General features: G+C 68.9%; 9 protein-coding genes across 9 annotated transcripts; 3 read left to right on the top strand and 6 right to left on the bottom strand.

The window, feature by feature from the left end:
• Positions 1-109: 109 nt before the first annotated feature.
• On the top strand, positions 110-4,783 carry MICPUCDRAFT_42764 (uncharacterized protein; the record flags this gene model as incomplete). The annotated part of the gene is made up of 1 exon (XM_003063417.1): positions 110-4,783. One exon carries the CDS (start codon positions 110-112, stop codon positions 4,781-4,783), a length of 4,674 nt encoding a protein of 1,557 aa, XP_003063463.1.
• A 170-nt stretch (positions 4,784-4,953) lies between these two features.
• MICPUCDRAFT_11483 (uncharacterized protein) lies at positions 4,954-5,421 on the top strand (the record flags this gene model as incomplete). The annotated part of the gene is made up of 1 exon (XM_003063416.1): positions 4,954-5,421. A coding segment is annotated over one exon (468 nt), but the record flags the coding sequence as incomplete, so codon positions are not given.
• Positions 5,422-6,011: 590 nt separating this feature from the next.
• Positions 6,012-6,650, bottom strand: MICPUCDRAFT_53134 (uncharacterized protein; the record flags this gene model as incomplete). The annotated part of the gene is made up of 1 exon (XM_003063217.1): positions 6,012-6,650. The coding sequence occupies one exon, from the start codon at positions 6,648-6,650 to the stop codon at positions 6,012-6,014; it is 639 nt and encodes a 212-aa protein (XP_003063263.1).
• A 288-nt stretch (positions 6,651-6,938) lies between these two features.
• MICPUCDRAFT_48843 (uncharacterized protein) lies at positions 6,939-8,474 on the top strand (the record flags this gene model as incomplete). The annotated part of the gene is made up of 1 exon (XM_003063415.1): positions 6,939-8,474. The coding sequence occupies one exon, from the start codon at positions 6,939-6,941 to the stop codon at positions 8,472-8,474; it is 1,536 nt and encodes a 511-aa protein (XP_003063461.1).
• Positions 8,471-9,358, bottom strand: MICPUCDRAFT_63847 (uncharacterized protein; the record flags this gene model as incomplete). Its single annotated transcript, XM_003063216.1, has 1 exon — positions 8,471-9,358. The coding sequence occupies exon 1, from the start codon at positions 9,326-9,328 to the stop codon at positions 8,471-8,473; it is 858 nt and encodes a 285-aa protein (XP_003063262.1). The 5' UTR covers positions 9,329-9,358.
• Positions 9,359-9,623: 265 nt separating this feature from the next.
• On the bottom strand, positions 9,624-12,234 carry MICPUCDRAFT_53131 (uncharacterized protein). The gene is made up of 3 exons (XM_003063215.1): positions 11,433-12,234; positions 11,121-11,328; positions 9,624-10,966 (listed from the first exon to the last, which is right to left on the bottom strand). Exons 1-3 carry the CDS (start codon positions 12,198-12,200, stop codon positions 9,726-9,728), a joined length of 2,217 nt encoding a protein of 738 aa, XP_003063261.1. The 5' UTR covers positions 12,201-12,234; the 3' UTR covers positions 9,624-9,725.
• Positions 12,235-12,659: 425 nt separating this feature from the next.
• MICPUCDRAFT_48841 (CorA metal ion transporter family) lies at positions 12,660-14,273 on the bottom strand (the record flags this gene model as incomplete). The annotated part of the gene is made up of 2 exons (XM_003063214.1): positions 12,660-14,023; positions 14,225-14,273. 2 exons carry the CDS (start codon positions 14,271-14,273, stop codon positions 12,660-12,662), a joined length of 1,413 nt encoding a protein of 470 aa, XP_003063260.1.
• Positions 14,274-14,574: 301 nt separating this feature from the next.
• On the bottom strand, positions 14,575-16,049 carry MICPUCDRAFT_63840 (uncharacterized protein; the record flags this gene model as incomplete). Its single annotated transcript, XM_003063213.1, has 1 exon — positions 14,575-16,049. One exon carries the CDS (start codon positions 16,047-16,049, stop codon positions 14,649-14,651), a length of 1,401 nt encoding a protein of 466 aa, XP_003063259.1. The 3' UTR covers positions 14,575-14,648.
• A 219-nt stretch (positions 16,050-16,268) lies between these two features.
• On the bottom strand, positions 16,269-19,995 carry MICPUCDRAFT_53128 (uncharacterized protein; the record flags this gene model as incomplete). Its single annotated transcript, XM_003063212.1, has 2 exons — positions 16,269-17,267; positions 17,401-19,995. 2 exons carry the CDS (start codon positions 19,993-19,995, stop codon positions 16,269-16,271), a joined length of 3,594 nt encoding a protein of 1,197 aa, XP_003063258.1.
• Between the last annotated feature and the right edge of the window lie 22 nt (positions 19,996-20,017).

Genomic DNA, 20,017 nt, shown 5'->3' with positions numbered 1-20,017 from the left:
GCGAGATCTCCAGGAGATCTCTGCGTCGCGTCCGTCCTGTCCGCTCGTCGTCGTCCGGCGTAGAAAAGCGTCCGATCGATCGTCCGTCGTCGTCCAGAGACTGGTCGCGATGGCGACGTCGACACACAAAGCCGTGCGGACGCACCTCCTCGCCGCGAAGACCGCGCTCGCGAGCGGCGACCACGCCGCGGCGACCGCGGCGACCGCCGCGGCGATAGACGTCGACGCCGACTCCTACGACGCGTGGACCTTCGACGGCAAAGCGCGATTCGCCGCCGGCGACGCGTCGGCGGCGCTCGCGTCGTATCGCGCCGCGACCGCGCTCGACGCGTCGCACCCGGCGGCGTGGCGAGGAACGCTCGAGGCCGCGGGCGCGCTCGGCGACGCGGTACTCGAGCTCGAGGCGTGCGCGGCGCTGCTCGCGATGCCGCCGGACGACAAGAAGGGCGCAATAACCGACGAACGACGGCTCGAGTGGACGCTCCGAAGAGCGCGCGCGGCGACGAGAGCGCGCCGACACGCGGACGCGATCGACGCGTGGAACGAGCTCCTGTGTTGGCCGGGGGAGACGCGATTGACGGAGGAGCTCGGGAGGCTCGCGCTCGTCGGTCGCGCGGCGTGCGCGGCGCGACTGGACGCGGCGGCGAGGGCGGCGGCGGGCGACGCGGCGGAAAGGGCGGCGGCGCCGGGGACGAGGCACCGCGCGCGTACCACCGCGGAGGGACGCCACGACGCGGCGTGCAACGACGCGCTGGACGCGTCGCTCGAGGATCTGAGTGACGCGCGCGTCGACGCGCGCGACGTCGACGCGGGCGACCTGTTCACGGCGTCGGAGCTCGACGCGTTGACGACGGCGGCGTTGACCCGCGCGGCGGCGCGCGCGACGCACGGACCGACGCCCGCGGACGCCGCGATCGAGCTTCTCGGCGAGTGCGAGCGCGTCCTCGCGCGTCGTCGCGGCGACGGCGACGGCGACGGCGCCGTCGCGCGCGCGGTCCGCGCCGCCGCGCTCGAGGCTGCCGCGGCGTTGGACCTCGGTTTAGGCCCGGAGGAGGCCGGGTGGACGGAATCGCCGTCGGTCTCGACGACGCGGGACGCGGCGTCGGAGGACGCGCTGGTATCCCGCGTACGCGCGTTGGTTCAGTCGCCGTCGACGCCGCCGCCCGACGAGGGCGCGGGCGTGGACGTCGTCGACGCCGTCGCCGCCGCGTGGACGCGTCTGTGCGACCACGGAAGGACCGGCGACGTGATGAACGTCCCCGGATCTGAACGCGCGACGACGGCGGGAACGCTCGCGGGCGCCGCCGCCGCGGCGCTCGAAGACGCGCTCGTCGCCGCCGAGGCGGAGATCGACGGCGCGGACGCCGCGGCGACGACGATCACGACCGCGTCCTCCGACGCCGCCGCCGCCGCGACGGACGCGCCGCGCGTCGCGCTCGGACGCGCCGCGCTCGCGCTCGGTTTCGGCGCGGCGGCCGAAGCGTCTGCGATGCGCGGCGACGCGCTCGCGTCGCTCGACGCCGCGAAGCGCGGGTTGCGAGCGATACGCGCGGTTCGCGCGTCGGGCGACCCCTCGACGCCGTCGCCGCGGATGCCGCGTCTCGAGCGGCGGCTCAAGTTGGTCGCCGCGGAGGCGTTGGCTCGCGTCACGCGGTTTGACGAAGCGCGAGCCGCGTTCGCCGCGCTCGATCCGACAAAGTCGCCGAGGGCGTCGCGCGGGCTCGCGTCGACTTTCGCGAAGGACGACGACGAGGCGTTCATAGCCGTTCAGAACGCCGCGGCGATCGCGCCCGAGGCGCCGCGCGCGTTGGCGTCGTTCGCCGCCGCGCTCGTCCACCGCGGCGACGTCGCGTCCGCGGCGGAGCACCTCGAGCGCGCGTGTCTCCTCGTCGCGCCGGACGGGAACGAGAGAGCGCTCCCGCCGGACATCGCGTGCGCGTTGGGCATCGCGCGGTGGCGCGGTCGCGGTCGCGGCGGCGGCGACGCCGCCGCCGCCGCCGCCGCGCGCGGTCGAGGCAGCGCGCACGCGGCGCTCCTCGCCGCCGCCGCGGCGACGGGGGCGACGCAAGCGACCGCCTTCGCGCATCTGTCCCTCGTCTACGACGCGTGCGACGACGCGGTGCGCGCGGAGAAGTGCCGCGCGAAGGCTCTCTCGATCGACGCGTCCGAGCCCACCGCGGGCGCGATCGCAGTGGACGCGCTCCTCGTCGGCGCCGGCGACGCGAAACGCGCGCGAAGGATGTGCGAGGACGCGATGAAAAGCGCGCCGGGTAAGAGCGCGTGGGCGGCGGTGCGCCTCGCGTCCATAGCGCACGCGGAAGGCGACCACGAGGCGGCGGTGCGGGCGCTCCAGGCGACGCTGCGCGCGTCTCCGAGAGCGTCGCGCGCGTGGGAGTGTCTCGGCGCGTCGTACGACGCGCTGGGGAGGCACTCCGCCGCGCTCAAGGCGTACGCGCGCGCGATTGAAACCGCCGCGGACCCCGCGAACGGCGGCGACGGCGGCGAGCAGACGTACGCCGCGGTGCGCTCCGGGGCGCTCCTGCAGCAGATGGGACGCGCGAGAGACGCGCGAGAGATGTACGCGAGCGCGCTATATGGAGAGGAGGGCCCCGAGGGCGGGCCGGATGCGACCGCGTACGCGCCGGCGTTGCTCGGTCTCGCGGAGTGCCTGTCGCTCGAGGCTTCCGCCGCCGCGGGCGGCGGCGCGCCGGGACGCGCCGCGGACGCGGCTCGCGCGGCCGCCGCGCACGCGTCGCGCGCGGCCGTCGGCGCCGGCGCGCCGAAACGCACCGCGCTAAAACTCGCCGCGGACGCGAAGCTGACGGAGTCGCGCGTCCGCGACCCGTTCGCGTCGGCGTCGACGTCGGCGCGCGAACGCGGGGAAGCCGCGGCGATTTCGGCGGCGACGGCGGCGGCGGAGGCGAGGCGTCTGTACGCGCGATGCGCGCACCTCTCCCCGTGCGACGCGTCCGCGCGCGCGGACGTCGCCGCCGCGTGCGCGTCGGAATCGTGCGCGATCGCGGAGAGAGAACGGACGGAGAGCTCCACGGCGGAGGCGATCGCCGCGGTGGCCGCGGCGGAGCGAACGCTTCGCGCGGCGTTGAGACTCGATCCCTGCGATCCGCGGATTTGGACCGCGCTGGGGACGCTGCCGTCGCCCTCCTCGGGAGGGGCGCCGCGCGCGCCCGAGTACTTCGCGATGCGAGAGACCGCGCTCTCGCGCGCGGTGACGCTCGACCCGCGGCACGCGCCCGCGTGGAGCGCGCTCGGGAGGCTGTACCTCGACGCGAGTCGCGTCGGCGTCGAAGCCGCCGACGTCGCGTTCTTCCAGTCGCGCGCGGCGAAAGCGCTGGACGCCGCGCGCGCGTCCGACCCGGACTCCGCGAGCGCGTGGGTCGGGACCGCGCTGCTTCGCGCCGCGACGATAGACGACGCGGAGTGCGCCGGCGCGTTTCGCATCGCTTCCGACCTCCCGAACGGCGGCGAGGGCGACGTCGGACGCGCGCTCACGGGAGCGGCGAACGGCGCGCGCGACGGCGGCGCGTACGCGAGCGCGCGCCGGGCTCGAGAGGCGCGTCCGGTCGACGCGGTCGCCGCGGTCGCGCTCGGGGTCGCGTCTGAGGTTCGAGGGCTCGCGCGCGAGGCGACGCGCGCGTTCGAGGACGCGATCGAGCTCTGCGACGAGCGCGGCGGCGGCGGCGGCGATTTCGAGAGCGAACGCGAATGCGAAATCGTTCGCGCGGCGGCGGCGGACGGGCTCGCGCGCTGCGCCGCTCGTCTCGTCGGCGCGACGCCGACCGACGGCGACGCCGACGCCGACGCGTCCGCCGCGATCGCCGCGATCGCGCGCGTCGCCGAAGCGTTCGCGGCGAGCGGACGACCGAGCGTGAGACGCGCGGCGGGCTGCGGCGCGTCCGCCGCGGAGGCGGCGGCGGCGTTTTCGATCCGCGCCGAGGCGCTTCTCTCGACGCCGTCCGGACCCGACGCCGTCGCCGCGTCTCGAGCGCTGGCGCGCGCGGTGCACCTCGCCCCGGACGACGTCGTCGTCCGCGGCAGCCTCTCGCGCGTCTTGCCCGCGTCGTCGTCGCCGGAGAACGCGTGGACGACCGTACGCGCGGCGGCGCGATGCGCGCCGCCGACGCGAGCCAAAGCCGCGTCCGCGGCGGCGCGCGCGAAATCGCGCGGCTGCGACCCGTCCTCGCGAGCGCGCGCGCTTCGCGACGTCGCGGACGCGGCGGCAGCCTCCGCCGCGGCCGCGCTCGCGTCCGCGCCCGGCGGCGCCCACGCGGAGTCGATCGCGGAAGTAACCGCCATCGCGAGGGCGTTATCGCGCGCCGCGCACGTCGCGCCGGACGCGGCGTCCGTCCGCGCGTTGCTCGCGCTCGCGTCCGAGCGGAGACGCGCGACGTCCCTCGGGAGCGACGCGTCGCCGCTCCCGGGAGCGACCGACCGCGAACCTCCGCGGGACTCCGATCCGATCGCGATCGTCCTCGCCGCGGCCGCGGGCGCGGCGTCGCGGGGCGAGATGGACGCCGCGGAGCGTCTGTGTCGGTTCGCGTCTCGAAGCGCCGCGGAGGCGGGGACGCGCGCGGGGGGCGCGACGCCGCGCGCCGCGTCCGCGGCTCGGTTGCTTCTCGGCGCGGTGCTGAGAGCGCGTGGGGACGCCAAGGCGGCGAAGGAGAGCGGGAAGATCCTCGCGAGGGTGTGCAGGCCGCCGGCGTTGGGTGGTGCGGGCGGGAGCGTCGCGCGAGCGGCGGCGGCGTTGCGGGGAGATGGGGAGTAGCGGAGAAGACAATCGGTTTCGGTCTGGTTGTTCATCAGAGAAAAAACTTTAAGAAGAAGGCTGCGGAAGCATCGGAAGCGTCTCGTCTCGCCCGCACTCGCGCGCGCTCCCCGCACGCGCGCGTCATGGCGACGCAGCGCGAAGGCGCGAAATCCTCCGCGAAGGTCGCGGTCGTGATCTTCGCGCGCCTCCCCACGCCCGGCAAGGCGAAGACGCGGCTCGCCGCGAGCGTGGGCGACGCGAACGCCGCGGAGTTCTATCGAAGGACCGCGGAGCGCGTGTTCGCGTCCACGTCGAGATGCGACGACGCGGCGTCGCGAACGCTCTTCTTCTCCGACCCGACGGAATCCAACGCGATCGCGAACTGGCTGGCGCGATGCGACCCGGACGCGCGCGACGGCATGCGCGCGAGCGCGCAGAAGGACGTCCCGGACCTCGGCGAGAGGATGCGAGACGCGCTGAACCGCGCCATGTCCACCGGCGTGCACGGCTTCGGCGCGGAGAAAGCGGTCGTCGTCGGCACGGACGTCCCGGACCTCAGCGCGGAGCACATAACGCTCGCGTGTAGGGCGTTAGACGACAACGACGTCGTCTTCGGCCCCGCGGAGGACGGCGGGTATTATCTCGTCGGGGTTCGGCGGCGGCGCCGGCGGCGGCGACGCGACGACGAGAGAGACGACGACGACGCCGGCGGCGGCGACGACTTCGTTCCTCTGGACGACGGCGACGACGGCGGCGCGCACCCGGCTCTGTTCGCGGACATTCCGTGGAGCACGGCGACGGTGCTCGAGGACTCCGTGAGAGCGGCGGAGAGCGCGGGTTTGGACGTCGCGCCGAGGGGGACGCTGCCGACGTTGCGAGACGTCGACGTCGTCGACGACGTGGCGCGGTGGGCCGAGGAGAGAAGACGACGCGACGGAGCATCCGCGTGGGAGGAGCACCCGCTGAGGGAGTGCGCGGAGACGTTGCTGAAGGCGAGCGCGGAGAGGGAAGCGAGTGTGGGAGAGGGAGAAGGGGGGCAGGGGGAGGAAAGAGACGACGCGCCGCGAGCGTCCGGCGTCGCCGAGTGATGGATGAAGCGCAAGCTGTCGCGTTCCGTTCGCGCGCGCGGGGCGTCGGCGTTCTGTTTTCTGTTTTCTCGCCGACGCGTTCACAGATGTAAGAGCTACTCGACATAGACTACCACAGTATACCAACCCCCCAACCCACCCCCGGCGGTCGCGTCGCGTCACGACACGACGTCCTCGCCGTAGTAATCCGCCAGCGACCTCCCCTCCTTGAGCGTCACGTCCGTCTTCGTCACCGGGAAAAACTTTTTCGTCACGCCGAGCGCCGCGGTGCCGCCGTCGCCCGCGCTCACCGCGCGCGCCTGCTCGCAGTGCCACCCGAACACCTGCGACGAGAGCAGCGGCTTGGCGTACCCGTGCTGGGGCTTATCCGGCAGCCGCTTGAACTTTTCTCGGTCCGCGCGCAGCTTCTCCGCGGAGACGTAGTGCGTCTGCGCCGCGGGCGCCGCGCATCGCTCGAGGAGCGCTTCCACGCCTCGCGCGTACTCGCGCCGATCGATGAGCCCCGACGCGGTGACGTCGAAGAAGGTCAGGAACGCGTCGAGCTCCTCGCGTTTCGGCGCGCCGCCTAACACGGTCTTCAAGAGGTCCGGGAGCTCTTGGCGTTTCATGAACGCCTCGCCGTTGACGCGTATCTGCCACGCGAGGATCGGATACAACTTCGCCAACGTGAAGGCGTCGAAGGCGTCGAGGTAATCGTCCAGCGGGACGTCGCGCACGCGCTCGAGGACGTTCGCGCGCGAGGCCCTGAACGCGTCCCCGGTGGGGTTCAGGGCGGTCAAGCCGAAGAAAGACGCCATCGAGACCGCGCGTCGCGTCGCGGCGCGTCTCCGAGTCTGCCGGGTCCGTCGTCGCGTCGGTCATCCATCATCAATCGCGATTCCTCGTTTTGGCCGACGCGATCGCGACGCGAGGTGGCAAGGCCGATGGATTTCAACCAGGCGGTGGGACGAGTTCATCGGTCAGTTGATCGGACCGCGATGAAATGTTGAACCCGAACGTAGGGTGAAAAGAGCCTCCGATTATTTCGTACCTCCGGTAAATATTTGAACCACGCCACACAGCAGTCGCGCGCGCCTCGCGTCGCGATGGCGAGCCTATCGCCGATGACGGCCGCGATGAGCCGCGGCTTCGCGCGCGACCCCCCTCCGCCTTCGCTCGCGGAGCCGCTCCTCCCGCGGTCGACGCCCCCGACCGGTCACGCGCGAAGACGACGCGACGACGACGACGACGACGCTTCGTCGGATTCGAACGCCGTCGCGCGAGGAGCCGCGCTGCCGCTGACGCCGCCGAGGCGAGACGCCGCGTTCGGCGACGTCGCGGTATCCGCCGCGTCCGACGCCGAAACCGACGACGGCTTCGTCCCGTGGGCGGACGCCACGCCGTTCGCGTACGTCGCCCTCGTCCTGTGCGTCGCGCTCGCGGCCGCGCGCCTCGGCGACGTCCGCGACGCGCGATCGCCCGCGCTCCTCTCCATGGCGCTCCTCGCGCTCGCGGGCGCGATGCAGCCGCTCCTGTGCGCGTCGCTGACGAAGGCGCGCAGGGCGGGGTACCTCGACTTCTACCTCTCCTCCCGCCGCGCGTTCCGAGCGCCGTTCGCGATCGCGTCCGTCGGCACCGCGACCGCGTGCCTGGCGTCGATCCTCTTGGGCGTTTTCGTCGACCCGGAGGACGGCGCCTCCGCGTCGACGCTGATTCGCGTGCCCGACCGCATCGCCCGCGCGCTGCTCCCGGGTTACCAGACGCGCGCGCCGTCTCCGTTCGTCGTCGCGTCGGCGACGGCGTTTGTCGCGTTCGGTTTCGAGTGCGTCGCGCTCCTGATCGCGCTCGGGGTTATCATCGCGAGGACGCGGCGGCATCGACGCGCGGGAACGCCGCCGGACGCCAAGTCGGCGTTGAACCCGCCCAACGCCGCGGGGGACGACGACGACGACGACGAGACCGGGCGCGCGCGCGGCGGGTGGTCGCCGTCGTTCGATTTCAAGCGCGGCGTCCGTCGCGGCGAGACGACCGAGAGCGTCAGCGACGCGCAGGCGGAGCTGAACCGGTACATGTGCGACCAGGTCTCGGAGCTCGGGAGGGAGGTGTTGCGTCTGCGACGCGTCGTCGCGAGGAGAGAGACGATGGCCCGCGGGGTGGGGCACGCGAGGGCGATGGCGGCGAGTGCGGCGACGACGAGTCAAGTCGCGGCCGCGGCCGCGGGCGACGCCACCCCAGCGGAGGCGGTGACGCGCGCGGCGCACGCGGCGGCGTTGAACCTCGTCCAGGCGGAGTTGAAAGCGACGCGCGCGGAGCTCGCGCGCCGAGAACGCGAGGCGAGCCGGCTGCGGGAGCTGGATTTCGCGCGCTCGGAGGAGGCGACGCGGTTGAGACGCGCGCTGGAGGAGAAGGAGCGCAGGGCGGAGGAGGCAAAGAGCGCGGGGGCGGCGGAGGAGAAGGAGGAGATATCGCGCGAGGCGGGACCCGGACCCGCGAGCGGGGAGGCTCCGGCGCCAGCTGTACCGCCGCCGCCGGCGGACGCGGATCCACCAGTCTCCCCGAGCAAAAAGAAGACTTACCCGGAGCCGAAGCGGGTGACGGACGCGGTCGCGAAGATGAACGACGCGTTCGGGATGGGGATCTAGTAGTCCGCGCGCGTGGTAGCGATCGACGGAGCGGAGCGCGCGGCGAACGTCGCGAGTCGAGAGTCGATCGAATCGATTAAAAAAATCTTCAGACCCCACCGCCAGACACTCCCGCCGCGCCCCCGTACCCTTCGGCTCTCGTCTCGTCGTCGCTTCAGCCTTGGACGAACTTCAGCCGCCTCCTCGCGCGCGGCGACCACCGCTGTGTTAGTTATCCTATCGAACCGCCCGCGCGCGTCGCTCAGATGAGCTTGATCTTGGTGAGCGCGATGTAGGTGCCCACGGCGAACGCGAGCGAGGAGCCGAGGAAGGCGAAGTAGAGGACCGGGGTGACGTCCGCGACCTGCGCGACCTCGACCGGGACCGCGGCCATCGCGGGCGCGGCGGAGAGAGCTAAAAGGGGGAGCGCGGACGGGAGATGGGAGGGAAGGGAAGGGAACGGTAAGACGACGGACGGCGCGCGGTGGCGGTTCGCGCGGCGCGCGCGGCGCGATCGCGGCGCGGTCGGACCGGACCCCCTCCGGGATCCGGCGCGAGAAGTTCGTGGGGTAAGAATCACGCGGCGCGACGCCGATTCCGCGCGCGATCGGCCGCGAGCGCGACGCGATCGCGATCGCGACGCGCGGCGCGCGTTCGAGTGGAACGTCGCGCGATCGCCCGCGAGCGAGACTGTCGTCGGGGGAGGACGCACCCACGGAGAGCGCGACGGGCGCGGCCTTCTTCGCGACCTCGACCTTGCTCGCCTTGCCAGCCTTGGCGACGACGACCGCGGAGCGCGCCTTGGCGGACTTCGCGACGCGCGCGGTCGGCGCGGCCTTCACGGCGGAGATGAGGGAAACCTGGGCGATCGCCATTGTTTTAGATGAACGGTAACGACGAGGTCGTGCGAGCGTGTATGAGAGACGCGGCGGCGCGGACGCGGCGTCGAGCGACGCTCGATCGAGCGGCGAGGATAAAATAAATCCCAGCCTGTGATTGGTCGAGAGCGGCTCAGTCTCAGTGCCAGTGGCAGTCTGGGTCTCTCTCTGTGACGTCGGCACGCATCGCTCGGCGGATTGTTTCGGCAAAATAATAATTCGGCCGATGCTTTTTTTCAGTCTCCCAGTTCACCCCCCCACCCCCAGCCTCGCTCCTTCGTCGTCGTGCGCTGACTTTCAACTCATTTTGTTACAAACGAAACGAACTAGATTCTTCTACAGTACGCGTCGCACGCGCGGCGGTCGCGACGTGATGTCCCCCGCGCCTGCTCGCTCACGACCTCGCCGGCTTCCCGTCCCGTATGCCCTTGATCCACCGCTTCCACATCCCTCTGAGCATCGTGATACCCGTGAGGAAAAACACCAACGCGAACGTCTTCCTGACGCTCCACCACACCGCGCTCAGGACGCTCTCCGCGGCGAGCGCCCACCCCTGCTTCGTCTTCAAGACGCCGGAGATCACCCTAAAACGGCTCACCCCCGTGAGCGCGGCGGCGTCTTCCACCATCGCGATCAGCCTTCTGAGCGACAGCAAACGCGCGCCCTCGTCGCACACCAACCTCCGAAGCGTCTTCCAAATAACCGGCGAGCGGCTCGGGTTGCGCAGCAAGCGCTTCACCGCGAACGGGTACACGACTGCGAGGATGTTAAACTTCGGGTCCGCGGCTCGCGCCATCCCCTCCAACGTCCCCAACGCGCGCGCGTTGTTTAGGAAATACGGAGGCAGGACGAACCGGTACCTCGGCACGAGCGCGATGAGCGCGGCGAGGAGCTGGTCGAACCGCACGTCCGGGATGTTGAGTTCAGCTTTCCTGACGCGTTTCTCCTCCTTCGTGAGGCCCTCGTTGAGGTTGGCGTCCTCCTCCTTGAACGACAGCGCCGCGTCCGAGGCGTTGCGCAGGGACTCGACCAGGGATTCAAACTGGTACGGGTTTTCGATGACGTCCTTCGGCACGAGCTGCAGCTCCCCAAACAACCCGGCGACGGCTTCGTAGTCGCGGTCGAACAGCAACAACGTCACCGCGGCGACGAGGCCGTCGCGCACGCTCGGAGGGATGTCCGATATCAACCCAAAGTCCAGGTACGCGAGCTCGCCGGTGGTGTTCAACCGAAGGAGGTTGCCTCCGTGCGGATCCGCGTGCATCACCCCGGTCTCGATCAGCTGCGACAGCGTGCATCGAATCCCGAGGTCGATCAGCGCCATCGACGCCGCCTGCTTCTCGCACTGCTCCGATTCCCACGTCTCGAAGTCGCACTCGCCCTCGTACTCATCGTACGACGCGCTCCCTCGCCCGACCAGCGACGAGATGCGTTCGCCCTGGAGCCACTCCATCACTAGCACGCGCCTGGACGGGGGAAACTGCGGGATGAGCCCCGGGACGCGCACGAAACCGGGCGGCGGCAGCGTCTTCCGGTTCGTCCCGTTCGGCCCGTACAGCGCGTCGAACCGCTTGATGTTTTGCGCCTCGTTCTTGAAGTCCATCTCCTCGAAGATCCTCGACGCGAACTCGTCCACTGAGGGTCGTTGGGGTGGAGTTCAAAGGCGTCAGTTGAAGTTGAAAGGCGTCGAGGTGTGTCGGGTATTGAAAGCGAGGTGTGGGCGGAGAGATGCGCCGGGAAAAGTCCTTAAGGATCGGCGTTCACCACGCCGACGCGGTCGTATGGGGACCAGTGTGATAACAGAACGCGCCTGAGTCCACGAGCTTCGCCTTGATCATCCCCGTCGCCTCGAGAACCTTCGCGCCCATGCGAAACAGCGTCGCGTCCGCGGCGACCCGCGCGGCGATGCCCGGCCTCTGAACCTTCACCGCGACGTCCTTCCCCTCGATCGTGCCTCTGTACACCTGCGACAGACTCGCCGCCGCGATGGCGTCGCCCTGAGGGCCATTCCATACAAAAACAGTTCATCGGTCAGTTGAAAGGGAATGCGATCAAGTGTTGAAACCGGGCGATGGGTGAAAAACTTTTGTATAGAACGCACCTGATACAGCACCGGCAGCGCCTTCGGACACTCCAACGCGACGATCGCCCTCGCCTCCTCGATCGGCGCCGCGGCCATGCCGTCCTGGAGCTTCTCCAGCGCCGCCGCGAGATCGCCGCCGATGAGGTCGCTCCTGGACGCGAACGCCTGCCCGAACTTGACGTACGTCGGGCCGAGGCGTTCGATCGAGTCGACGAGCTCGTCGTATTTTTTGCTCTTCGCGAGGTTCGCGAGCGACGTGAGCGCTCGCGTGACCGTCACCGCCCTCGACGCGAGCTGCCCGGGGTGTTTGAAGAAGTACGCGTCGATCGCCTGCGGGTCGTACCCGCGCGCGACGATCAGCTCGTCGAGCTCGCTGAGCTCCGGGAGCGCGCCGAGGGCTTTATCGAAGTCGTCGCGCGCGATGCCGATCGATCGCTCCACGATCTCGTCCACGGCGAACGCGTCCACGACGGGCGTCGTCTGCGTCCGCGACGCGCGCGCGATGGACGCCGCGTCGTGGAGGGGCGACAGCGTTCTTCGCCACGGCGCGATGGACGCTCGACGCGCGCGAGGGACGCGTCGGAAGCACGTCGACGACGGCGCGCACGGCGGGGACGCGCGCGCGACGCCGCGCGTCGACGCTCGGTCTCCCCGCGCGTCGCGAATGGGACGACGCTCTTTGGTCGCGACGCGCGCGCGCGACGCTCTCTCGGCGCCGAGGGAGGCTCTCGCGACCCCGCGCGCGCGGGGGGGCGCGCGCGCGGTCAAGCTCGACGCGCTGTGCATCGTTCTGTCGGATGTTCGACGACGACGCGCGCGGGGCGAGTGCGATCGAGGCGCGCGGCGACGGACGGTGCGTTGTTTTCCCTGTGTTTTCCCGCGAGCGGTAGCGGTGCCGTGCGACCCGTCCGAGTCTTGAGTCGTAGACCGTCGCGCGCGCCCGCCGGAGATGGCGGTAGGCAACCCAAGACGTTTCTGATTGGGGCGCTGCGGATATTTTTCATCGCGGACGTGTTGCGATCGCGATGAAATCAGAACCGGTTTGAACGACCGCGGTGGGTGAAAATCGATCGCTGACGCTGACGCGATCGGTCGGGCTCGCGATTTGGCAGACAGTGCAGTGATGGCTTGACCGGACGCGCGTTCGCTGTTTTTCGTCCAGTCACTGGCTGGTACACGCGTTGAACAATACTATTTCCAAACACATCCGACAACACGACCTTCGCGCGTTATCCGCCTTCTCGTTCAGTCCTTCTTCCCCTCCTTACTCTTGAACAGACCCCCTAACCCGCAAGACCAGTCCAGCGGCGAGTCGTCCAGGTACCCGTTCACTTTCAGTAAAATATACGACGTCCCCATGAGAAACGGTATGAGCGCGAGGAACATGAAATACCCCCAGCTCGTCTCTAAATCCGGCATGTTCACGAAGTTCATGCCCCACATCCCGGTCAGGAACTCCACGGGAACCATGAGAGTCGTGACGATCGTGAGAAGGAACAGCGTCTCGTTCGTTCTCTGCTCTTGGTACACCTCAACTCTCTGAAGAATCGAGAGGCAGCGGCCGATGTACATCTCGCACACGGATTCGAGACCGTCCGCTTGTTTCGATACCTTACCGACGTATTCCTTGAACGACTCGTCGTCGAAGACACCGAGCGCGTCTTCTTCGTACGCCTCGCACAGGCGCCGGACGCGGATCGCGAACCGACGCATCCGCCACAGTTGCATGCGCACTTTGTCCACGGGCTGACTGAACGATATGGACTCGCGCGCGACCATGGCTTGAGATAAAACCTCGAGGTAATCCCCGAGCTCCTCCGCGACCGGGTACGCGTCGTCCACGAACTTGTCCGCCATCATCGCGAGCAAAATCCCCGGGTGCGCGCCGTCGACGTTGCACCTCGACTCGCCCTCCACGAGCAAACGCGTCAACGCCGTGAAGTCGCTCTCTTCGTCGACGTCCTCGCACACGCTGATCACGATCGCCTTCTCCGGGTGATATATAAAGCTCACCTGCTCGTCCGACACGAGAGGAATGTCCCCGTCGCACTCCTCGCGGTCGATGAGCTGCATGCTGACGTACACGTGCGAGTCGAAGTGCCTCACGGCCGCGTCTTTGTGCCGATGAAACACGCACTTCGTCGTGTCCATCTCCCCTCCCACGGCGGACGCGCCCAGTTTCAGAGCGTCGCACACGTAGTTCATCATCATCTCGTTCATCCCGTTGAAGTGCAGCCATCGGATCGTGTTTTCTTTACGCGTCTCCTTACCGATCTTCGAGAGGAGGTTCATCGAGTCCGCGTTGTTTTTCGTCGTCGTCGTCGTCCCCGCGCCGCCGTCGTTTCTGTAAACCGTGTAGTGCATCTCCGGCGTCGGCGTCTGCTCCACGTCCGCGTCTCGAGTGGAGAAGTACTCCAACTGCATCTGTTCGAACCGCTCGAGCTTCCTCGTCTCGCTCTTCGTCTGGTGTTTCACGTCGTTCACCATGAGCGCCTTCCTCGAGTTGCCCCTGACGCGCTCGGAGACGCGACTGGACGCGAGACCCTTCCTCGACGAGCGGCGCTGCGACTGCGACGCTCTCGCGGACGGGCTCCGGGTTATGGTTTGAGCTGTTCGCGCGTCGGGTGGAAGGAGGGAGGAGGGTCAGGACGGACCGCGCGAGGGAGGGAGGGCGGGCGCGCGGACGCGATGCGACGCGGGAGGAGGGGCGAATCGAATCGATCGAATCGCGCGAAATCGTTCACTTCGGTGGCGTTTCGCCCCGGGAGGCGATTCGCGAAGCGCGAGACGGACGACGCGGGTTCGCGCACCCGCGGGCGCATCGTCGGCAATCTCGATGGTGGCGTCGCCGTCCGACATGGCGCGCGTTCGTTCGCGCGCGCGTCCCCGCGTGTGTTGCACCGAGTGCGCGCGGATTTAGTGGTGAACATTCCACGATTTCTTGCCGCGTTTTGGTAAATACGAAGGTAAGGTTACGTGTTCAGGTCGTCGGATGCGGGTACACGCACACGTCCGACAGGGACGGGACCGCCCCTACCTCGGTCGATCGCGGAACGGACGCGGTGAAGGACGCGATATCGACGCGCACCACACGCGACGGAGAAGAAAGTCGGCGCGAAGCGATCTCGGAGGTACGCGCGCGGGGGGGGGGAGGGGAGGTACGCGCGCCGCGCGCGGCTCAATCGGTTGGAAATCACACTCGGCTCTCGCTCTCGCCACCCTCCATCCGTGTCTTCATCGTCGGTACGGTTGGTACTGGTACTTCCCTGCCTTCGGCATCGAGCCACCGACGACGTTTTTATCGTACCGCCGCATCTGCCCGACTTTCTTCCGCGCCATCCTCCCTCTCTGCACAGCCTGGATCCGCGTCGCAGCCTCGTGCCGCGCGCGGACCGCGCTCGCCTCCATCGCCATCTCTCGCTCGTGCCTCCCCAGCTTCGGGTTCCACGCGCGATCCTTCTTGTTCTGCGCGAAACCAATCATCTTCTCCTCTTTGCTCAGAAACCCGTCGCCGTCGATGTCAAACTTCGCGAGGTACATCTCCTGCTCCGTCGGGACGCGATTCATGCTCCCGCGCGCTCTGTTCAACGCGGAAGCCGCCGAGGTGGCGCCCTTGGAGGTCCCGAGATTTTTCTTCGAGTAGTCGTACTTGAGCCTCGCCTCGGTGAGCTCGGCGGAGCTCAGACCGAGCTTCAAGTCCGAGATGTCGATCTTAATCGCGTTCCGGCTGTGGTGCCGCATGTTCGCTCGGTACCGCTCCTGGTGCGCCTGGATGGAGCCGCGGATCTCCTGGTTCTTCTCGCGGCAGCCGTACAGCTCCTCGACCAGATTATTGAGCTCCTCGTTCGTGTTGTCGAGCTCGCGTTTCCGCGCCATCACCTCGCGCTTCGCCGCTTCCACAGCCTGCGCCGCGGCTTCAGCCTGAGATTTCCATCGCACAATCTCCACGGCGAGTTCCTGCGTGTGCGCGTGTAGCATGTCGCGCAGGCGCTCGATCTCCGCGCCCATTCGCGAGACTTTGGCCACGTGCTCGGATTCGATCTTCATGCGCTTCGTCGCCTCTTCCCTGCGAATCGCCTCCTCCGCCTTCTGCAGCGCCATCGTCTTCGCGGTCGCGTCGCCCTTCGCGCGCTCGAGATCTTTCAAGACCTGCGCCTTCACGAGCTCGAGCGCGTCTTGCTCGCGCTCTAAGACGTTGTGCAGCGCCTTGTTCTTCTCCACCTGCGGCGCCCACCCCGAGAATTCGTGACGGATCGCGCGCATCTCCTCCTCCGTCTGACGCAGCTCGAAATCGATCTCCGCGAGCCGCTCCTCCGCCACTTTCCTCGCGATCTGCTCCGCCTTAAACTCCTGCTCGATCTTCAGGAGCATCTCCTCCATCTGGCTGTTCTGCGCGCGGTCCTGCGTGAGCTGCGTGAGCTGCGCCTCCGCGCGCGCCGCGAGCTCGACCTCCTTGACCTCGTTCCATTGCGAATCGGACGGATCCTCGCCGTCTTGGCGCGTCGATTTCACCGTGTCGCCGAATTCCGCCGCGCCCGGCGCTTCCATCGGCGCGGGCGGGTCGAGGACGGCGTCCTCGGTCACGGGGCCGGCGGTCGAGCTTCGACGCGGAATCGCGCGAGCGATCGAGGCCATGCGTCACGTGCGACGCGCGGCGATCGAGTAACGCGGAGGGCTCGATTCACGAGAATTGGCAATTCGTTCCAAAAGGGGGCGCGGTTGACCCCCGCGGTCGAGAGAGATTCTTTCCGCGACGGATCTTCCCGCGCGCGCGATTGCGATTCTGAGTCTCATTTCACACTGCCAAAATGTACTCGTACTCTCGCGCGTCGCTCGCGCGTCGCTCGACGTCCCTCACGGGACGACGCGCGCGCCCTCGGCCATCCTCGCACGCGCCCACGCGGGGGACACGACCATCGCGCCCCCCCACCGCGTCTCGCCGTCGCCCGTCGCGTCGTCCGATCGATCCCCGCCCCCGCCGCCGCCGCCGCCGCCGCCGCCCGGCTCGAACGCGACGACGTGCGTGACCCCGACGCGACACCCCGACGCGACGCGCGCGCCTCGCAGCCTCAGCGACCGCGCGAGCCGCGCGGCGTCCGCGCGCGTCGATCGCTCCGCCTCCATCTCTTCGTCGCGACGCGCGTCCGCGTCCTCCCCCGCGGCGCCTGCGCCGTCCGCGGCGGTGAGCGCTATGATCGCCGCCGCCGTCGTCGTCGGCGCCGGCGCCGCGCGTCTCGTCGTCTCGCCGTGGGCCCCGTCGTCCTCGCTCTCGTCGCGATGGACGTCGACGCGCTTCACGCGCGCGACGTCCAGCGCGGCGTCGATGAACGGCAGCCTGGACACGTCCACCCCGCGCGGCGCGGTCACGACGAGGAAGACGCACCGCTCGAACGTCCGGAACGCTCGCGCCGGGTTACCCGTCTCCGCGCCGCCGCCGCCGCCGTCGTCATCGCCGCCGTCGTCGTCGTCCTCGTCGCTCATCGCCGCGAGCTGCATCGCCACCTCCTCGGCTTCGAAGTCGAAGTCGTCGTCGTCGTCGTCGCCTCGCCGCTGATTCATCGCGCTCGTCATCCTGTCGCCGTGCACCAGCGCCGCGGCGTCGTCCGCGTCGACGTCGACGTAGTGATCGTCGCCGAACCGATCCATCGCGCCGGCGGAGCGCTCGACGGTCGCCGCGCACGTCACCAAACGGTGCTTCGGCGTCGGTTCGAAAATCTCCCCGCGCGCGACGCAGTCGCGCAGCCACTGAGGGGTCAACACGTCCACGCCGCCCGCTCTCTTAACAGCCTCGAACGCGATCGTGCCGCGAGCCGCGGGCGAGGCGACGACGTGCGTCAACCCGGGGTGGCTCGCCTCAGGGTCGTTCCATACAAAGCGATGTCGGGGTGGAGTTGAAAGGCGTCAGATGGAGTTGAAAGGCAACTCGGGCGGGGAGTGAACGCAAGGGATGGGCGGAGAGATGCGCCGGGCAAAGTCCTTAAGGAACGGCGTTCACCACGCGAACGGGGTCGTATGGGGACCAGTGTATAGAACGCGCCTCGGAGGTTTTCCCGCCTTGGGATTTCACGAGCGCCGCGAGCTCGGCTTTGAACGCCCCGGCGGAGTATTGGTCGCCGCCGGCGAGGATCCGCACGTCGAGGCTGCGAAGGATGTTCCCCTCGCGCGTGACCGCGGACGTGTCCGCGACCGCGAGGTGCGCGGGGAGTCTTCGGTCGCGCGCGGGCGCCGCCTTGTGCCGTTTGCTGCTCGGCTGCTTGGCGTACCCCGCGCCGTCGCCGCCTTCCGCGGCGGTTCGATTCCCGAACCGTCCTGCCCTGCCCACCGCGACGCCGATCCCGCCCTCGTCTTGCATCACCGCGAGCTGCTCGTTCGACAGCGCGTCGTGCCACGGCTTGTCCCACCGCACGCCGGTGACGCGGGGGAATCGCAGAGAGACGTCCGCGCGAAACGTCATCGTTCGAACCAGCCGGATGTCCGCCTTGACGGTCAACACCACGGAGTTCTCCGGGCGGTCGATCCACACGTCCGGGGTCTCTGCCGCGGCGCCGGTGACGTCGTACATCGTCGGCGGGTTGTACCCTTTGCCCGCGGGAAGCATGTGCGGCCCTAATTTTTCTCGGAGTCTCTGCATCACGTCCACGGACATCCCCGTGCCGACTTTGCTGAACGACATCACCCGCGTCGGCCTCGCGCCTTCTCTCGTCGGCGTCTCCACGATCCCGAGGAGGTACTCCGCGATCTTCCCGCCCCTCTGGCGTCCGGTGCCGTAGAACCCGCCGATGATGACGACGTCGAGATCCTCCGTCGGGAGGTAATCGGGCTTGATTTTCAACCACGAGTCCCCGCGCGCGCCGGGCTCCCACTTCGACCCCAAGTCTTTGATGATGAGACCCTCGTCGCCGCGGTCGACCGCGCGCCAGAAGTACGTCTCGATCTCCCCGAGCATCGAGGCGACGACGCAGTCGGGGTTGACGGGCTCCGTGGGATCCTTCGCCGGGACGTGTATCTGCACCCTTCCCTTCGACGCGCCGCCTCGCGGGCCCAACCGGACCGTCCCGTCGCTCTGGTCCGCGACCGGGGCGTCGTCGTCGTCGTCGGTCTCTTCCCCGCGCGCGCGCTCGCGGGCGCGGGCGTGAGCGCCCGCGTCGTGCCCCGCGCCCAGCGGCTTGAACATCCCTCGAAGGACGTCGTGTCGTTCGGACAGCGGGCGGTGAATCACGGAGTGGTCGTCGTCGTACAACACGTCGAACGCGACGTAGACGAGCTCCAAGTCGGCCAATCTGTACTGCCCCGGGTCGTTCGCGGTCTTCAACGTCTCGCCGCGGTCGCCGCCGGCGCGGTCGTCGTCGTCGTCGTCGCTTTCGCTGCCGTCGCCGTCGCCGTCGCTGCCGTCGCCGTCGCCGTCGCCGCCGCCGCCGTCCGCGTCCCTCACGCGGCTGTTGTACATCGACTGCTTCTCGATGATCGCCTCCGCCGGACACGACCGCCCGATCGCGTTGATGAAACCCTTCAGGTACCCAAACTCGAGGTATCTCTTCTCTCTCTTGTTCCAGATCACGAGCTCGCCGTCGAGGACGCACGTCGTCTTCTTCAACCGCGCTCGGAACAGTCGGTCGAGCACGCTGTACCCGCGCGGATGGAAGTCGATGTTGTTCCTCGTGAGATACTTGAACTCGCGCTCGCCCGTCCTGTGGACTTGAATCCGTTCGCCGTCGAACTTGGTCTCGATCACGAACGTCGCCTTCCTCTTTTGCATCTTCTTAAACGCCTTCTCCGTCGCGTTCACCCTGGACGAGTTCATCGCGTTCACGAGAGACCCGGGGGAGAGGTCCTGGCGTTCGAACGGCTTGTCCCGGACGTTCAACGTCGTGACGACGCGTCTCAAGTCGCAGCACACGTTGTACAGATCCTCCGCGTCCGGGTGGTAGTGCCTGAGCAGAAAACTCTCCCCGCATCCGAGCTTCAGGTCTTTCAGTATGATCGCCACGAGCCACCGCATCTGCACGGCGCCGAGGCCTTCCAAGAGCGCGCGGAGTATCGGCACTTTTTCGTCCGTCGCTTTTTTCCCCGCGAGCTTATCAAGCGCGTCGTTGACTTCGCCGACCGTCGCGCGGCGACCCGAGGCCGGGATGTTATCCGGCATGTGCTTGTGACACACCTGGAACGCCGTCAGCGCGAAGACACCGGTCCCTTGCTTCCTCCACGCCTCGAGCGCGATGAAGTCTGGGGAGACGCCGCGTTTCAACCCGAGCGCGAGGCCTAGGCATCGCGCGAGCGCGGCCTCTTTCAGGCCGTACGCCGCGCGCTCCTTGTCCATCTGCGGCAGCACGAGCCGGTACATATCGAACGCGCCCTCTCTCGGGGCGTCTCGGCGCATCCCCATCTCCGCGTGGAACCCGTCCAAGATCTCGCGCTTCCGCTTCGCGCCCTTCCTGCCGCTTCGGTTCACGTTGCGAATCGCGTCGAGCAGCGCGCACAGATCCTCGAACGCGACGTCGCGCATGTTCCGCGGCGGCGACGGCGTCAGCGCGCCGACGGCGTCCGAGGTCGACGCCAACGGTTGGTCGCGCGGGGTCGCCATCGCGTCGAGGCCTCCCGACGCC

The sequence above is a fragment of the Micromonas pusilla genome, assembly GCF_000151265.4.
Source record: "Micromonas pusilla CCMP1545 genomic scaffold MICPUCscaffold_14, whole genome shotgun sequence".
Taxonomy (NCBI): Eukaryota; Viridiplantae; Chlorophyta; class Mamiellophyceae; order Mamiellales; family Mamiellaceae; genus Micromonas; species Micromonas pusilla.
The sequence above is the reverse complement of the archived record's forward strand: the minus strand, read 5'-3'. Positions and strand labels throughout refer to the sequence as shown.

Excerpts from the sequence above, each read along its gene's own strand:
- MICPUCDRAFT_53131 (XM_003063215.1), bottom strand. The coding sequence starts at position 12,200 with ATGCACAGCGCGTCGAGCTTGACCGCGCGCGCGCCCCCCCGCGCGCGC. Across the intron at positions 11,329-11,432 it reads CGCTGCCGGTGCTGTATCAG|GGCGACGCCATCGCGGCGGC; the intron begins GTGCGTTCTATA and ends AATGGCCCTCAG. Across the intron at positions 10,967-11,120 it reads CGCGTTCTGTTATCACACTG|TGGACGAGTTCGCGTCGAGG; the intron begins GTCCCCATACGA and ends AACGACCCTCAG.